General features: G+C 32.5%; 1 protein-coding gene across 12 annotated transcripts in view; it reads right to left on the bottom strand.

Annotated features, from left to right (window-relative positions):
• The window catches only part of LOC108737309 (latrophilin Cirl-like), a 104,134-nt gene that overhangs the window by 16,858 nt on the left and 69,114 nt on the right, over nt 1-18,162 (bottom strand). For all 12 annotated transcript variants that reach the window (XM_025975549.1, XM_025975528.1, XM_025975550.1 and 9 more), the window contains one exon: nt 16,303-16,399. In XM_025975549.1, coding sequence (XP_025831334.1) covers nt 16,303-16,387 — 85 coding nt within the window. In that variant the 5' untranslated portion in view covers nt 16,388-16,399. The remainder of the gene's footprint in view (nt 1-16,302; nt 16,400-18,162) is intronic.

The following is an 18,162-nucleotide window of genomic DNA, read 5'->3' as shown; positions in this document are numbered from 1 at the left end:
AAAGGGTATTTTCTTTACTTATAATGTTATTATTGCTCTGCTATATGAAAAGAAAAAGTTGTAACCAAGGAATTGATATATCTCGCGTAAGTACTTACCTACCTATAATAATCAAAATTTAAATTCTCCAGATCCGTTAATAAATTATTATGATTACTCCCTTTGAGTAATAAATACTTCACTAGTAATAAACCCTCTGGTTCTGGTTTCTTTTTAACGAGTGCTAATACTGAGGAGAACATTTTTCATTTTTGGATTTTACGACTTCAACTCTGCTTTTGTCTGCATAATAAAATAAGATTAATAACCCCTAAAACCTTTTAATTAAGCACTACGGTTTTTTTCTGGTTTTGAAACAGACACCGAACAACGACATTGTTCGATATTTTCGAACAAGTCATAAGTTAAGGGATTACATTTCGATTAAAAAAAACCTACTAAACGATTCGCAACTTCTCATAAATACATATACAGGATGATCTAAAAAACGGCAACTTCAGATTAAGAAACGAATACAACTAGTCAAGTCAATGAAGCCTTAATTATCAGAATGCTCCGATTTTCATATTTTTTTAAATGCCTATTTTTTAATATTATTCAAAATCAAAAACATCCCAATTTCCGGAAAGAATTCTTTATATTGTTTAAACAATACAATAATAACTGAATTTACGGGAAAAATCACTTAAATATTTTTTCGCAATATTTATGAAAACGTCATTTGTTTTAAACAATAATAGCAACATTTTCGGATGTGAATAATAATGAAATTGGTGTAAATCCAAATATAATTTTTCAGCGACTGTTTTTTAAAAAAAAGATAATGAAGAACTTAAATGTTATTTTGATTACAAGTTGGCCCCGATGATGCCGGAATTAGAAAAACAACAAAATCATCGTTATATATTTTTTAGCAATCGAATGTTGATGACGTTAATATTTTTTTTTATATCATTGATGGCGGTATGTTACTTCATAGATTGAACTGGGACCAAAATCACAAATTTCTTCCATTTATCAAAATTACATCAAATATTAACGTAACTATGGCACTAATGTTAACGTTGTAAGTATTTGATGGATGTAATACTGATGATACTAAAGCGTCAGAAAGGAATCGTAGATTGATTATTTATTTGATGATGATACGTTTTTACAAACTAAAATTTTTTAGGTAACATCAAGAATAAAAATAGATTTATTAATCTTCTTTATACGAAGCTGATTGAAAATAATTTTGAATGTACTCAGGCAGAAGGTGATGTCGATCGTTTAATTGTTCATGTCGTTGTTGTACTATTACTTCGTATGCTAGTTTTGCAATANTTCGTTTGAACTTAATAATTCACGAAATCGTATTATAAAATGCTGAAAAATTCATAACTGAACAGAATTTATTTATAGATTCAAAATAGCTCTTATTTTCTTTCAAATCACTTTAGAATAAGACAGTCAAAATTTCTAAGTTGAACTTTGACTAAAATTATATTTTACATGATGTTGCTGTAACATTAGAAAAAAATAAGCACATAATACATACGTGATTGATATTTTCAGTTTCTGAGCTATTTTCCGGCAACCTTTAATTTGTCTATCTATAAAGGGGTAATGTCTGTAAGTTTGGATGTTTAAACAATATGAAAAATTATTTCCTGAAATTGGAATGTTACTGATTTTGAATAATATCAAAAAAGCACGCACTTAAAAAAATGATCAAAATCGGAGTTATTGTTGAGAATTAGGAATTAAGTTAAAACCTTCATTGACTCGCCTAAACATCTTTATCATGTTTATAATGAACGAAGTGTTTTTTTTAACAAATTCTTCACATACCGAATTTTTAAATAATTTACCTTGAATAAAATAGTAGGTACATCTTCCTTTATAAAGGAAAGTGAATTTAAAGCGTTCAGTAATCGTAAAAGCATAATTTTTTAAGACCTTTTACCACACCAATGCATAAATTAAGAGGCCCATTAAAATAATAATAACGAATTATTCCCATCTTCGCTAAATTAAACATAAAATGATTTACGTGTAAACGCGAAATATGTAATTAGTTTTATGCGTACAATGTACCATTCTCCGCAAGTCGTAAATTTTGCAACGAAGTGTTATAAAAGCTTTTTAAAAATCCTAAGAGAAACGTGCTAACGAGAAGCACCTGTGTGTCCCCTTTCATCTTGCAAAATTTTACGACACTTTTTTGCAAAAAACAGCATATTATCCACCAGCTATAAATGACTCGGACAACGATTTAAATAAAATTACATTTATGCAAAGCTTGGAAAACCTAAGCAAAAAAGCTCCATTTTCCTTCATTAATAAATTAGAAATAAGAATGCCTTTCATACTAGCCGCCTATTAGGCACTTCTCTTCATTACGAAAATAAATTACGTAAATTATAAAAAATTTAGCACATTAGCAAAGCTCCATTAGACGTAACTATTAATTTTGCGACGTTTCACAATTTCAGTCCAAAAACTGGGTCATTTCTTTTTTCATGCCTTCATTTTTTTTATTAATGCTATTCGATGGAAAACAGTCACGCAGGTCAGGGAAAAATCGTTGTCAGTGTTGATGTATTTTAAATTTTCTTTCAATAAGCCCAGAAATGCCATTCCGCAATTTATTAGTCGATTCACGGTTGTCAGACAGCCGTAGTCACGCGATCCTTTTAGGCGAGCAGGAGATTCATCGAAAAAAAAAAACTCGCGCACCGAGGGTTTCGTACAAACTTATAGGGTACGTAATAGTTCGTTCGTCACGGAAATCGACTCTCGACGACCTTTTCCGCTTTTTCAGAGTATGTTTTAAGTTGCTCTTGAAAATCAGTCCCTAAAATTTATAATTACAATATTTCAACAAAAAAATGATTTTTTGTTATGTAACCACATGTTTTCGGATTATTCCTTTTACTACTTAAGCTACAAGACTTTGCTTATAGTCAAATTTTATCATTCTAAGTCCCTTGGGAGTGTCAAAATATGCGTATCTTTTGATTGCACTGAGTTAGAAGTTTGTTCATTTCACAGCTCCAAGAGATTGCAGACCGAAGTGTTTGATATTAATTTCAACAACAGGGTCTTGACGAACAGATAAATAGACCAGAACTGATCCTTTTTTCCGAACCCTAAAAATGAAGTCCGCCTAGCTACCACGGTGTGGTTAATTTTAATGACTTTTATTTTTCTTTCTTTATTTATATGAAATCCGTGAAGCACATAAATGTTTAAGGAAAAATAAAATTGAAATGTCTTGTCAAAAATGAAAAATCGGCCGGATTACTTTAAATCTTTAAATACACTCTGACTAGAAACATGAATTTTTAAACATTGATTGTACGAAAATAATGAGACACAAAATTTCGAATTAGAAATCACCCTATACTGTATTAAAATTTAAAGTATAAAATATGAATGTTAAATACCACTAATATAAAAAAAATGGTAATAAAAGCTTTAAGATGAGACGTCAAGCGCACCCAAAATATTACGGATCATGTTTAATTTTTATTTTTAAAAAATCACTGTCGGTTATTTGAAGAAAATATTCACAAATGTAAATGATTACAATTAAAACCATCGATAAACGACAAGAAACATTAAATTTAATTCATGGAAATATAAATAAAAATAATTTTCATTAAATGTTCATCAGCAATATCAACATTTACACCAGGTGGCTTCATGCATGTAATAAATATCGGAAGATTTGTATTTTTATACAATTACATAAACACATTAAACGAATATGCATTTTTACCGTTGCATGAACAGAAATATTTTGTGAATAACTTTCGAGGAATTACAAAGTAGTTTTTTAACAGTAAAAATAAAAAACCAAAAAATAACGAATATATACGAAATACGCGAGTCGCGCACCACCTGCAACCGAAAGCAGCATTAGGCGTAAAACTCATAATTTCCTTTTTCAATTAAATATTTAATATACAAACTACTTTCCTAAAAAACATCCCTGTACGTTACATCGTATTTTAATACTATGTAGGTTGAAATTTGAAATTCGATATTTTGTCACTCAACATTTTCGTTTGAACTTAATAATTCACGAAATCGTATTATAAAATGCTGAAAAATTCATAACTGAACAGAATTTATTTATAGATTCAAAATAGCTCTTATTTTCTTTCAAATCACTTTAGAATAAGACAGTCAAAATTTCTAAGTTGAACTTTGACTAAAATTATATTTTACATGATGTTGCTGTAACATTAGAAAAAAATAAGCACATAATACATACGTGATTGATATTTTCAGTTTCTGAGCTATTTTCCGGCAACCTTTAATTTGTCTATCTATAAAGGGGTAATGTCTGTAAGTTTGGATACAGGAGGTAATCTCCAAAACTACTAATTCGATTTCAAAAATTCTTTCGCCAATGTTTAGAATAGACCTTCAGGATGGACATAGGCTGTACATTAAAATAAAACGGGTTATCGTTATTGCAACGTAAGTCAGCGCAAAACAATTGAGTCAGGAAAATCCATTTCTAAATTAGCTAACAATTAAAATTTTACTTTGTTTAAAACATAAATCGAAGAGAACGCCTTAAATAAAATTGTCATGTTGAAATTAGTATTGTTCGATTTGCTAGTAACTTTGGTAGTGTAAACAAGAATAGAATTAGGAATGTAGGTAAGTACATTCGTAACCTAGATACACTAACTGTACCCTAGTATTTACTTAAAACTAACTCTTGCCGTTGGTATTTGTTTTAAACGTTTAATTGTACTGAACACTAAATATTAAAGTACAACAACAAGCAGGTACGTAGTTGTTACACATGCTTTATTGAAACAATCTAACGTTTGTTAGTTACATACGTATGTAAACCGATATTTGCCTGTAGAATAAACTGCATACTGCCAGCCTCCTATAATGACATTAAACACAACACAACATTATGTACTTAGATAGTTAAATGCGAACACGAACTATAACTCTTCCTCCCTCCTCTGTCAGTATATAGCATAAAATTATAGCAAAATATACTGGAAAATATCACCTAAATTCAAATTGCCACAACAATAAATAATGCATTTACTACAACACAGCATATCGTAAAACATACACATGCAGAAAGTAACCGCAACGTCGATAATACAAGCATTGGGAAATATCATAATTCGTTTGTAATTGTGAGTAGACCGCAACGCACGATGTAGTGTACGAGTTATAAAACAGGCTGTGTTATGAAATATTCAACATGTAAAAGAATTGCCAGAAAACACTATGAAAATATCTTATGAGAACATAGGTAGACTATGGATAAGGGCTGGGGTACTCTCGCAGTCTGCCATGGGCGCCGCGTGACAAGAAGGGGTAGTTCGGATTATAGAGGCGTTCAGATAATCGAGACCCTAGTATTTATCGTAACGTGAAATATTATTAGAAACAGGGCGCGAATACAAACTAAAACAACAGTACTAGAATATACCATGGTTCGATCATAATTCTAAACAATTATTTATATTATACCTATGATTATGGCATAATCGCGGCAGACCACAACTCACAATTTCTCTGCAATGCATGAGAAACACAACAGATCACATATAAAAAATATGGAAAATATAATATATTTGAGCGAACTGCAGCACTGAATCCAAAGAATTATACTAAACAATTTCAAATAGTCATAACGTACCAAAATGCAACGTAAACTTTAAAATTGACACCAGGAATACTGGGAACTTTTGAGTTTTATTTTATTACCGATAAGTATAGCTATAATATACATACGTAAATAATAACGTAGTTATGTACTTCAACATCCCATATTTATTAGAGGTAGGTATATACTTGTTTCTGTAAATTCTTATAATGACTGCGAACACATTTAGGAATACCTATATGCAGATTTTACTACTAGTGCAAATAAATAAAAGTACGGAAATGGATATACAACTATACTATTATTAGAAGCTATTAGAAAGTACACCTCGGAGGTTAAGTGTTGTGCAAATATAAAACTTCGGAAAACTACTGTTGGATGCAATAATTAAATAATAATAATATAAATAAATCTATTCACTTCAACAAAGTACGTTTATTTTAAACTTTAAACACGGCCTATCATATGTACAGGTATATATCACTTTTTTATTAATATGAAAAGTTTATTGCATATGTAATAGACTATCCCTATGCTCGATTCTCAACTCGCCACCGGTGTATAAGTAAAAAAATTAAAGCTAAACAACGTGGTGTTATGTTAAATAAAAGTTTCCTGTATCTACGGAAAGCGCACCGATTAAAAGGGAAGCATTTTATTTTTTTTGGGCAATATGGCAAAATAGGTTTATCACACCTCGAAGGGAATTCTAACTTGTCGCAGGGAGATCGATAAAAGGGAGAACAACCCTTAAGAGTAGCAGTCTGTGGTAGACGTCGAGGCCAATGTTCACCTGTGCCTCGGAGGCGTAAGCGTCGGCGTCAAAGTCGACGGTGGTGGTGTCGACTGTGGTAGTGTCGCCGGTTGTTCAAAGCGGTTTGTTCATCCGCGTTACTTTAATAACTCTTTTTAACTTCAAAATCAAACCGCTCCGTACACGAACGTAAATTGAACAAAAACAATAAAATACACGATTGGATATAAATAATGGAAAATATTAAAGATTTTAACAAACAATTAGGTACCCCACAGTAATCCAACTGAATTATACGAAAAATTAAAAATAAATGTCTCACTCTTGGCGCCACTGGTTTGGTCCTGTATAAAATTACTAGAATTTACCATAGCACTCGCACATCTACCATAGAGACGGGTCAGCCTAATTTTTAATGGATATCTACATACTTATATATACATAAATGTGCGAGAAGAACGTTATACTGACACGTTAGGTAAATGATTGTGGGAGGAGATGAGGCGATTTAATTAATGTTCCATCACTGATGTTCCTGTCAGGATATTATTGGACACATGTGTACATGTGTGAGGAAATCGATAAAATGGGGGATACGTACACATAGGATCGGCTGACAAAAAATTAACTATCCCTTGAGTAATTTGTACACAAACTTGTTTTTCTTTATCATAAAACAAACAACATCCATATGCGAACGTATATCGCCGATGAAAATCAGGACTAGGTGCATATTGTTAAGTTCGTAATCGTTATAGTTCGGAAGAAAATTGGAAACGAACTAAATTGTTTTCTCTCACAAAGTCAATACACTGATTTTGACACAGTTTATTGGCGAGTCCAATAACTCGAGTGAAACACCACTTAAATAGCAACTATTCTGAATTGAAGTTTTAATTTTAATAATAATAGTAACGGCGATTTGAAATAAGCTACCACGTTCGACACTGAAGTTTATTCAAAATTTGCCTGTTTACAATTTTAGGGCAACTTATATAGATCGGCCCAAGACTCTAGTGAAAGGCTAATGGCTAATAAATTATGTTAATCAAAATGTCGATACTTCGTACATAACAATATGCTGATATAAAGTCATTTTTTAACCAATCATTACATGTATTATAATGATTTAAATAAAATTATGCGCTATTCAATTCAAAGCAAGTTCACCTAATATTGGAATAAAGATAAATATATATGTAGTTTAGGACAGTTTTAAGAAAGAGGTGATTGAAGAAACATATTTCACATCATCATCATAAGACCGTCAGTCCTAAGACTGGTTGGACACGCACCTCCACTTTTTCTTATCCTGAACTAATCTTCGCATTTCCCTAAAACTAAAACATCGCCCATCCTTAACTATTTGTGAACAATAATCTAATCTAAGTCTACCTCTACTGCTCTTAACTCCTGTTTCTGCTTCTAATATGCCTCTAAATGGCTTTTCATGCCTGAGAAGGTGTCCTACCAACCTATCTCGCTTATTTCTTAGACATAATGTTTTTATGAGCTGTTCCGACTACATTGATTTTAAATATAAAGGAAGAACAGTATCTACATTTTGTTTTAATAATCGTACGTGCGTACGTTCGTGACCAAGGTAGAAATTTTTTAAAAGTTCATTTGCCAAATTACAACTTTCAATTAACGGTTAAAAATAGAAACTTTCACCCATTGTTTTATTGTGTTAAAAACCTGTACTGTTATGGAATTAAAGAAGAGAATTAACAGATAATTGGTTTTTTGTGGTTCAAATTTTGCGGAGCTATTGTTAAGCGAAGAATAAAGTCATTAATTTTTTAGTGGATATAGTCAAAGGCCTTTCTTACAAACAAAAAGAATTTTGTTTTTCCCTGATTTACATTTAAATCAACACAAGTAACTTCAACTGCCTTCAATAAATTAAACATTCGCATTAAACATTGAAGCATTCATTTTGAATTTAAAAATATTTGCCTAATTATCAGGAAATAATCCTGAGAAGGACAAAACTAAATTAAGTTTGATTGCTATAAACATCGTCGGTAATATTAGAATCGTAAAAATAAAAAAAAACATTTTTTAATTTAATATACCAGGAAACATATTTTTTTTTAATTAAAAAACAAGAAAAAAAAATTAGACTTTCACACGTTAAGATTTCTTAAAAGGCTGAAACTACAGTACAGATCGACGCTTAAAAAAATATTAACTCAAAAGTTCAACTAAAATACCACAATGAATATACGTATTGTTATAAACGTATGTCTTAGTGGCAGATCGATAAAGCGCGGCATCATCCATGACACCTTTTTACACATTTCATACTAACTAAGCTGCGGAGCCATAAATCATCTGGCTAATAAGACGTGCGATAAAAGGAAACTAATAAATAGGTTTCACCATCCCATGGAATACAGTCGATAAAGGACAAGTGTCTTAATTGTGCGAAAACGAGAAGTTCAAATGGTGAAATACATCTCGCTTCTAAAATTTTAGTGTTTCTAAAGTTTTTACAAACATCCTCTTGGGCCTAAGCGTAAATCCAGAACTAACTGTTTATAATAAAATAACGTAGCGTTTATTTTAAAGAAAGTCTCGGACACAAACACTTTTTTAATTTATTTCTATAATGAGATAGGTTATTACTGCGTTTAGTAAACACAATACCGAAGAAGAGTCTACCTACCGAATTATCTAATCAAAATTTAGTGAAGCTAAAACAAATTTTGCGTCGTTGCACTTAAAAAAAAGTATTGTAGGAATATTTTTAAAAAACAAACCAGCACAGACCAAACATGTCCAAAATGATACTTAAAATTCGTACAAGAGATCTTCTCATCTTTAGATTAAAAAAAAAATGAATAAAGTACAAGTTATTCTACAATACTAGCAAAACTACACGTCGTAGAGAAGAATGATGTACAAGGGGCTCGCGCGCAACAAAATTGTTTACAGATTAAATTCATCAGAAAAAAAAATGGGCGTTTCTGGTTATAATTTTGCAAAAGTTAATTTCAGATCGACTAAACTATCTTTATAACACGAATTATCTAACGGCGAAGAATGCGTGGAAGGTGCAGTAGTTTAGGAAAATCCTATTTATCGCGCCAGGAGAAAAACTTTGACATCTGTTAGTATTGCCAGTTTTCACACAAAATGGTTTACAACTCACAATTTAAAAATCGACTAATTATTTGCGAAAATATGTGACATAAATTACCGAAGACAAAAGTGAAGATCCCAAAAACTCTGGTTTATCTGAATTACCTCAGAACCATCAAAATTTTCAGGCGTATCAAAGCAAGGTCAATCTGAAAAATACTTGAAGTAGTTGAATCTGTTAAAACGATATTTAATACAAATTTCCTTTTGGTGAAATTACCGAAAAAAAAACAAAAAACGAAGTTACAGAAACGATGTGTCATTAGATCATTAAGCCTTATTAGTAAGCAAGTACCAGAACAATCGAGATTTACCCTCGAATAGACAGATAATATCATGAAGGACGTTAATAACTTTGAAGGACATTTTGGACATGAAACTGATGGATTTTTGCATGTTATTGCTGAAACTGAAGGGAAACTACATAGAACAGCTGATTTTATTTTAACAGCGATGAAGAAGAATTTGATGACGAAAGCAGTATAATGAAACCTAAATTATTAAAACAGCCTTGCGGTATTACCTAAAAACGAAATTTTGGAGTCTATCAAAAGCAAGAGATATCAGAAAACAATGCAAGTTGCACCAGCGTCAGTAAAAAGGCGTAGAAAATACAAAACAGACGAAAAGCATAAAAAATGGAATTTTACTGATAGTTCTAAGTCTGGAAAGAATAAACCGTTTGCAAAAACTTTTTTAATACCCTGCACCTATCTTAGCAAACAGTGGACACTTCAATAAAAAGAAGAACGACGGAGGCATTCTAAGCCTGACGAACGACAAAAAGTATTACAGGGAACCATTCAATTTCAACTTCAGATTCGTGAAGCGGAATCAAATGAATCAAGAAGTCTACAAACTGAATACGACATACCTTACAGATTCAAATAACACAGACAGAATGAAATCGGAATAACAAAAAAAAGCTAAGAACAATTTAATAAAAAATAAAGTTATAATGATTTGCCTTCAAAAGTATTTGTTGGCTCTCGATCTGCATAATTCGCAGAGATTCTATTCGTTGCTGTGGACATACGTAGAACGTAACCATGCAAGATGCAATTGTCGGAAAATGTTTCTAAGTACATAATGTGGGCTGAAACCTTAACTAATCGGGAAGGAAGGGAAGCAGCTTCACGCTTAATAAAATGGGTTGGAGACCTTATCTTAATGGATGTGTCCTATATAGCCAAATATAAAGGTTGTTAATCGCAAATATTTAGTAAGAGAACTAAGATTGAGAAACTGATACTAACTAATAACACTCTAGGATGATATGGTAAAACAAAAAAAATTAATATACGGTAGACAAGATAGATAAAAGAAATGGCTGATTTTAGGTGTCTAGGAAGTTACGTAAGTCAGCGGAAGGAGTAGTAGGGATATAAAGCAGAGGATAGCGCAGGGTCGAATCGCTTTCAATAAAAAGAAGTCACTTCTATGCTCGCAAATGATGAATTTAGAAATTTGAAAAAGATTGTTAAAGGTGTATGTTTGGAGTGTGGCACTGTACGGGTGCGAAATATGGACGGTGAGCGCAGCGGAAAGGAATAGGTTAAAAGCGTTCGAATTGTGTTATTACAGGCAAATGATAAAAATAGCGNTACCAGGGATATAAAGCAGAGGATAGCGCAGGGTCGTGTCGCCTTCAATAAAAAGAAGTCACTTCTATGCTCGCGAACGATGAATTTAGAAATTTGAAAAAGATTGTTAAAGGTGTATGTTTGGAGTGTGGACTGTACGGGTGCGAAATATGGACGGTGAGCGCAGCGGAAAGGAATAGGTTAAAAGCGTTCGAATTGTGTTATTACAGGCAAATGATAAAAATAGCGTGAATAGAGAAGGTTAGAATTGAAGAGATATTAGAAAGAATAGGAGAACATAGGACTCTATGGAAGTTAATAAAAAATAGGCGAGATAGTTTGGTAGGACACCTTCTCAAGCATGAAGATCTGGTCAGAGACATATTAGAGACAGAAACAGTAGTTAAGAAGTAAAAGTAGACCTAGATTAGTTTACTGTTCGCAGATAAGTAGTTAAGGATGTGGGATGTTCTAGTTTTAGGGAAACGCGAAGATTAGCTCAGGATAGGAAGGGGTGGAGGTGCGTGTGCAACCAGTCTTAGAACCAGGATTTAAAAAATCGAATAAAGTGCGATTTTTTGAAAAAATTCTAATCACAATTTTTTTGATTTTTTCGTTTAATTTAGAAATTAGCAGTATAAAGGAGCATGTTGTGCAAATAATAAAATACAATACAAAGCGGAAGGAGGGAAAGCATTAGTGCTATCATCAGATATTCGTTGGAATACTGTAACTGATTGTTTCGAAGTCTTTGTGTCTGAGTGGCAAAAGCTACTAAAAATATGTGAAGAGAACAGGGACGTTATATTTTATTAGAGCAAAAGTTGAAAATATGGTCGTAAAAAGGTCAGTGGAAGATTATCTAATAATTTTGAAGCCAATATCTGTTACATTGGATACTTTACAAAGAAATAATGCAAATTTGTCTGCTGCTGTAACAGCTTGGAGCTAAATTTAAAGAAACTGATTTAAATAGTAGCCAAATGTCGAATTTTCGAAAGAGATATAAGCAAGCAATGACCCCCAGTCACTTTTTGGCATTTTTATTAGACCCAACCCAAACAGAATTCACACTGACAAATGAAGAAGAAAGTGCGTTGGAGGAAGCGCGAAATCACTATGATGGTTCAGTTTTGCTACCATTGATAGTAAAGCTTAAGTCAAAATCAAAACCATTCTAAAGTGTGATGTTCGCAGAAGAAATAGTAAAAAATGTGACACCACTAGAGTGGTGGGTGTCACAGAAAAATATATTTAGTGAAGAGGAACAGTGAAAAATTTTTCCAGTAGCGAAGCAATTGTTTGGCGCGATAGCTTCTTCAGCTGCTGTAGAAAGAGTGTTTTTCACCTTTGGAATTGTTCAGAGCAAATTAAGAAACCGACTGGGAATTGAAAAAGCTGGAAAACTAGTTTTTTTATTCAAATATCATAATAATGATATTGATTTCTCAGATTTAAATGATCCTAGTTTGTAACTTAATTATAATTTCTAAATCTGTTTTTTTATGTTGATTTCTGTGAAAGAAAGTGAAATTAAACATTTTTGATTAAATCATTGATTTTTATTTAAGAAATCATTTGATTTAAATCAAAATGATTCATTCATGCCAACCCTGCTTAGGACTGACGACTTTATTATGATGATGAGACAAGATAGATATTTAACGTTGAAATTTCTTGTAAAGTTATAGAAATCGGAGTTAGCCGAATCCTATAAAGAGCAATTTTTGATATAGAAATGTGCAACGTCTACGCAGGCAGCATTACCTCTGATAGATTCAGCAATTCGCAGTCAATAACGTATCTTTATTACTCCATTGGTTGGGCGGAAGAAAACGTGCTTTGAATAACTGGAATTGCATTCGACATTATTAAATTGCTAGAATTGGTATTGTAATTACCTAGATACATAGACCAATGCATTCCGAATTCTCTAGCAATTTCGAATACGAACGAGGGTAAGGTGCAGAATAGTCCCGTATTAGTAACACTATTTTCCTACTAGTACAGCCCGTCCAAAAGACTAATGACACACTTGAAACATAGCGTTCTCCTATACCAAGCCTGTCCAACTTTTTGGCATCGCTTTTGTTTCAGATGTTGACAGTAAGAACAAATGTTACTCATTGTCATTTAGAGATACTCGATATTTATTTTTCACAAAATTAAGATTAAACAGAAAAGCTCAAAACCCCAACGCCAAAACACGACACTGTAGTTGTCCGAAGTTACCTTCTTCAGGGACTGAAGTAAACTGAAAACTAAACTTCTACAACAACCGCCAAAGTTTTTCCAATCTTCATATTTAAAAATTAAGATTTGAAAAACTTTTCACAAATATATGTCTAAAGCTTTTAAGGGGTGTTACGCTTTGTTCAAATTATTCTGAGAATTCAATTACTTTGGCGCACTTTTTAGACAAGCAAGTGATATTTTCAGGTAGATGTAGTTTAAAAAAAAAAAACATCCCCCACACGTGCATCAAATTACACAGTTTTGCTCGTGTGATATGAAAATAGAATATGATAAACACTTAACAATAGTAGAAATATGTATTTGCTTCTAGCCCTTTAGCAACCTCACAATCTACAAAATCGATTTGAAAGCGTATCAAAAGGAAATAGTGGTAAGTGGCATCATTCTACCTATGAAAGCCTGAGAGTGGTAATGATACCTTACGCTATAATAATATTACGTACGAACGTAAATGACCCAGTTTTTCTGCCATTTTATATATAAAATTTTTGTATATCGTTTTGTTCACGGATGTATGTATGTATGTATAAAATTAAGCTCACTCATATTACCGAATTTAATCATATGAATAAATTGTTTGTTAATTCGTTTAAAAAGGGAACATAAAAAATGAAATTTAATTAAATAGATTTAAGTAGATTATATGTTTGTGATATTAATCACACTCGTAATTTTAGCATAAAACAAACTAGAATTAACCCATACCTCACAGACATGGAAAATTCTCTACTTCAAAAGTAAAAGGTTTTCAATTCCATCTGTTTGTCGTATACACATGTGATAAATATTACCAACAAAAAATAAAATAAAACAATAAGGAAATTTTAATTGTGTGGTGGTTTTGTTAATCGCGTTTTAATTATTGTTATTGGTGCATATCCTTAAATGTACTAAGTCTATTGTTACGACTTTAAAAACCTACCTTAAAAAAGCGTCAAATTAGAAGCGAAACGTAGGTGCTGGTTTTGCAGTAATAACAGTTTTTTTTTGCCTCTGATCAGCTCTGATTGTTTTATTATATATCACTCTTCTATCTTTGTATTCCATCCCTTCATTTTTAAATATATTTATTGTTAAAAGCTTAAAAATAGTTCTTCCGCCCTTTTTGCCATCATTCTGTGTACGATTCTAGTTAAGATTTTTAATGCATTGGAAGTTAAGCTAATTGTTTCATAGTATAGATGAAAAAGACTGGAAATTAGGAAATAGGAATGAGTAAGACAATTGAGGGCGTTATGAAAGCCAATAAGGAAAAAGAGGGATACACACTAGGACATTCTGAACATGAGGTCTAAGTTAGAGCCATGCTACAAGCAAGAACAGGAGTAAATAGGGCAGATATTCTAGTGAGTAGAATGTTGTATTACCAGAGGAGATAGATCTTTCCGATTTGATTGCAACAGAGTAGTAAAGTCAGACGAAAATTTGCAAAAACTTCGTATTTAAAAAATTAATTCAGTCGCTTATACCTATTACCGTTTTCCTACTATTTTTAATAGAAAAAACTTTTAGTTATTGAGTTCTCCACATTCAACGTGCACCATTTTTAACAGGTGTTATTTTCGAGTGGTGCCTTCAACAAAATTGAGCAGTGCAGTGACAGAAAAATGTTTTGTGGAAGATTCTTTTGTCGCCTGAGACACATACCGTTTGAGATATCGTAAGTGCAAACGAAAACGACAACGTAACGTAAGATTACCTTTGTACATTACACTCGAAAAACATTTCATGGCACGCAGGCATTTCCTAAACGAATTGTGGAACAAGGAATTTTACCAAGCACGCAAAACGGTATTCATTGCAGTGATTAATTTATATTATGGACGAAAACTCGTTATTCAGCACTACATAATATACCTAAACATAACACAAATTGTTTTATTTTAACGTATTACCTAACAGTTAGCACACCAAAATATTTGTACGTACGTACGAGGAGGAATTTTTTAGGGTGAAATCAAAAACACACTTTCGTTTTTTATACGATTTCTGAAATTATTGGGATCCGTCAAATCGGCTGACGAACAAGGACGTAGTACTTATTTTTCCTCATGGGTCAAGGGTTGTAAATATTTGGCGTAACCGCAAGGAGGTTGGGGTTAAAACTCCCCACATTCAACTAAGAAGTTAGCTACAGACAAGGCTGAATAAACAACAAGCAATACGTTCCTAATAATAAGTTGATAAATTCGTAAAAAAAAATAAAACGAACAGTAGCCTAGGTCACTCTTGATAACCTTCTCCTCGTGTTTCATAGAAATCCACGCAGGTCAAACGCTTCGAAGATTAGCCCGTACAGACACAGAGAAAGACAAACAATTTTCAAGGGTCTTTTGCGTTTTAAACATTAAATAAAAACACCGCATGACATTAAGCAAAGCGATTTCGGTTATGCGAAGTTGAATGCTTACGATTTTAAATTTTAGGTAATTTCGGGTTCGGACACGAGTCAGAACTTTCAATGCATGGAACTTGGTCCACTCGCACGTGAATCGTAAGATTGTTTATAAAAATCATAAAAATTTGACTGACCACTACGACCATTTGACCACAATACGACGGCTTCTTCAGGTGAAATAATACTGCGTTTAAAGTAGTATTTAGATAGACAACTGCAAAGAACAAAAACTGCGCTCTCTAATCTAAAATTAATTACTCGACGAGACAACTAAAAATGTAAAGTGAAAACATATAATTCACAGGAAGGTCGTGTACAAAAGTATTTAAAATTAAAAATGGTGAAAGTATCTTTTATATATATATATATATAGGTAGCATGAAAGAATGGATAAGAAGAAGACACAACAAAAATATCCCTAACCAGCACAGTTGAAGTGCAAGTATAATATTCTTTGTCATAAAGTTATCGTCAACACACTCTTTACTTTGCTGGCTAGGATACTTATGCACATTTCGGCACTTACCTAATCCCTTGGGCATTGTACCCGATATACAGAAGCCGTACAAAAGTAGCAGGAGGCCATGCCAGGCCATTCCAACGACGGCCATGGCACATTTACCCTGAAACAAACAAAAGACACTTGAGAAAACTTGTAGATACTTATTCAGCATAAAAAAAAACAGGCTTCATAGTCGTAAAATAAAATTGATTTGCTATTTGTTCTTGTACAGTTGCTACTATTACGGTACACAAAGTGGAAAATAAAGAACTTAATTTATCTTGAAGAACTTTAAAACGATTTTATGTGTAAGTGAATTCATTGTTTTATATATTTAGCGCCTTTTTCATCGTGAGTTATTTGACTCCAGAAATATCGAACTTGTACACAATTTTAATTAAGTTACTATAAAAAAAATATGTTGGAGCGTCACGTAAAAGTTCTTGTTTAAACTTTTTAAAAATAAACGAATTTTCAGTTACGAAACAACTTTCCATTCTTTACAAGGAAATGTTGTTTCGTCACTGATAAAAGTTGACTGCAAATAAAGCAACAACATGGAAAAGCAATTTTATTATGTATCAAGTAGGTATTAACTTTACGTTTTCATAAATAATATCTATTAATACTTATAAACTTACACATTAGAGTGCGCTAAAAACCTGGCTTTTTGAAATTTTTCTTTACAGAAAATATTGTTTTTAATGATGGAAAAAATGTGTGCAAAGGGAAAAAAATTTCTGTCAACATTTGAAGCTCGCCAATATTCGACGAAGATCAAATGTGAATTACAACTGTTTTTACTTTTAAAGAAATAATTCCAACTGTATGTGTAATAAATATAAAAACAATTAATTAGTAAGTAAATTTAATTTTATTTTATCTTATTCTCATTTACTAATAAAGTGGTTTCATAAGTCGGATTAACGTACTCCTTTAGTTACGAAAATCCCAAGATTGTCAGCTTAGCCGATTCATGTCTACGTACAAGTACGTATTTAATTAGATTTCCACAATGACAGCGTTTTATCAAAATAGCTTATGAATAGTAGTACGAGGGTGGATTGATAAGTTTCCGGCCTGACCAAGAAAAACAAGGTTTTTAAAAATTTTTTTTTTTTATTTCTCAACATAATCTCCTCCAAGGCTGATACATTTCTCATAGCGGTGTTCCAGTCTATTAATGCCATCTCTATAGACTGATTCGTCAAGCTCCTCAAAATAACCATTTACAGCTTCGATTACTTCTTCATTGTCCGCAAATCTCTTACCGCCAAGCCATTTTTTGAGATTAGGGAACAGAAAATAGTCACTCGGGGCTAGGTCTGGAGAGTAAGGAGGGTGCGGCATCAATTCAAACTTTAGATCGTTGATTTTAGCCGTCGCAACGATTGACGTGTGCGCTGGTGCGTTATCGTGATGAAACAAGATTTTTTTCTTCGCCAGATGAGGTCGTTTAATTTTCACCTCGTGGCTCAAACGTTGCAATAAGTCTGCGTAGTATTGACCAGTGATAGTATTACCCTTTGCAAGGTAATCAATGTATATAATACCTCTTGCATCCCAAAAAACAGTAGCCATAACCTTGTTCGCCGAAAAAATTGTTTTTGCCTTCTTTGGAGTTGGTTCCCCTGGTCCAATCCACTGTTTAGACTGTTCTTTGGTTTCAGGAGTGTAGTGGTGGACCCACGTTTCGTCAACGGTTACGAATCGACGCAAAAATTCGCTTGGATTACGCTTATACAATGACAAATTTGCGGTAGAAATGTTTTTTCGAATCAATTTTTGGTCGACTGTTAGCAAACGCGGCACCCATCTTGCACAGAGCTTTTCCATATGCAAATGTTGGTGCAAAATATGTTGCACACGTTCATATGACATCTT

Source organism: Agrilus planipennis, unplaced genomic scaffold (genome assembly GCF_000699045.2).
Source record: "Agrilus planipennis isolate EAB-ADULT unplaced genomic scaffold, Apla_2.0 scaffold90, whole genome shotgun sequence".
In the NCBI taxonomy this organism is placed as follows: Eukaryota; Metazoa; Arthropoda; class Insecta; order Coleoptera; family Buprestidae; genus Agrilus; species Agrilus planipennis.
Note: the sequence above shows the minus strand (reverse complement) of the source record. Positions and strands in the feature narration are given on the sequence as shown.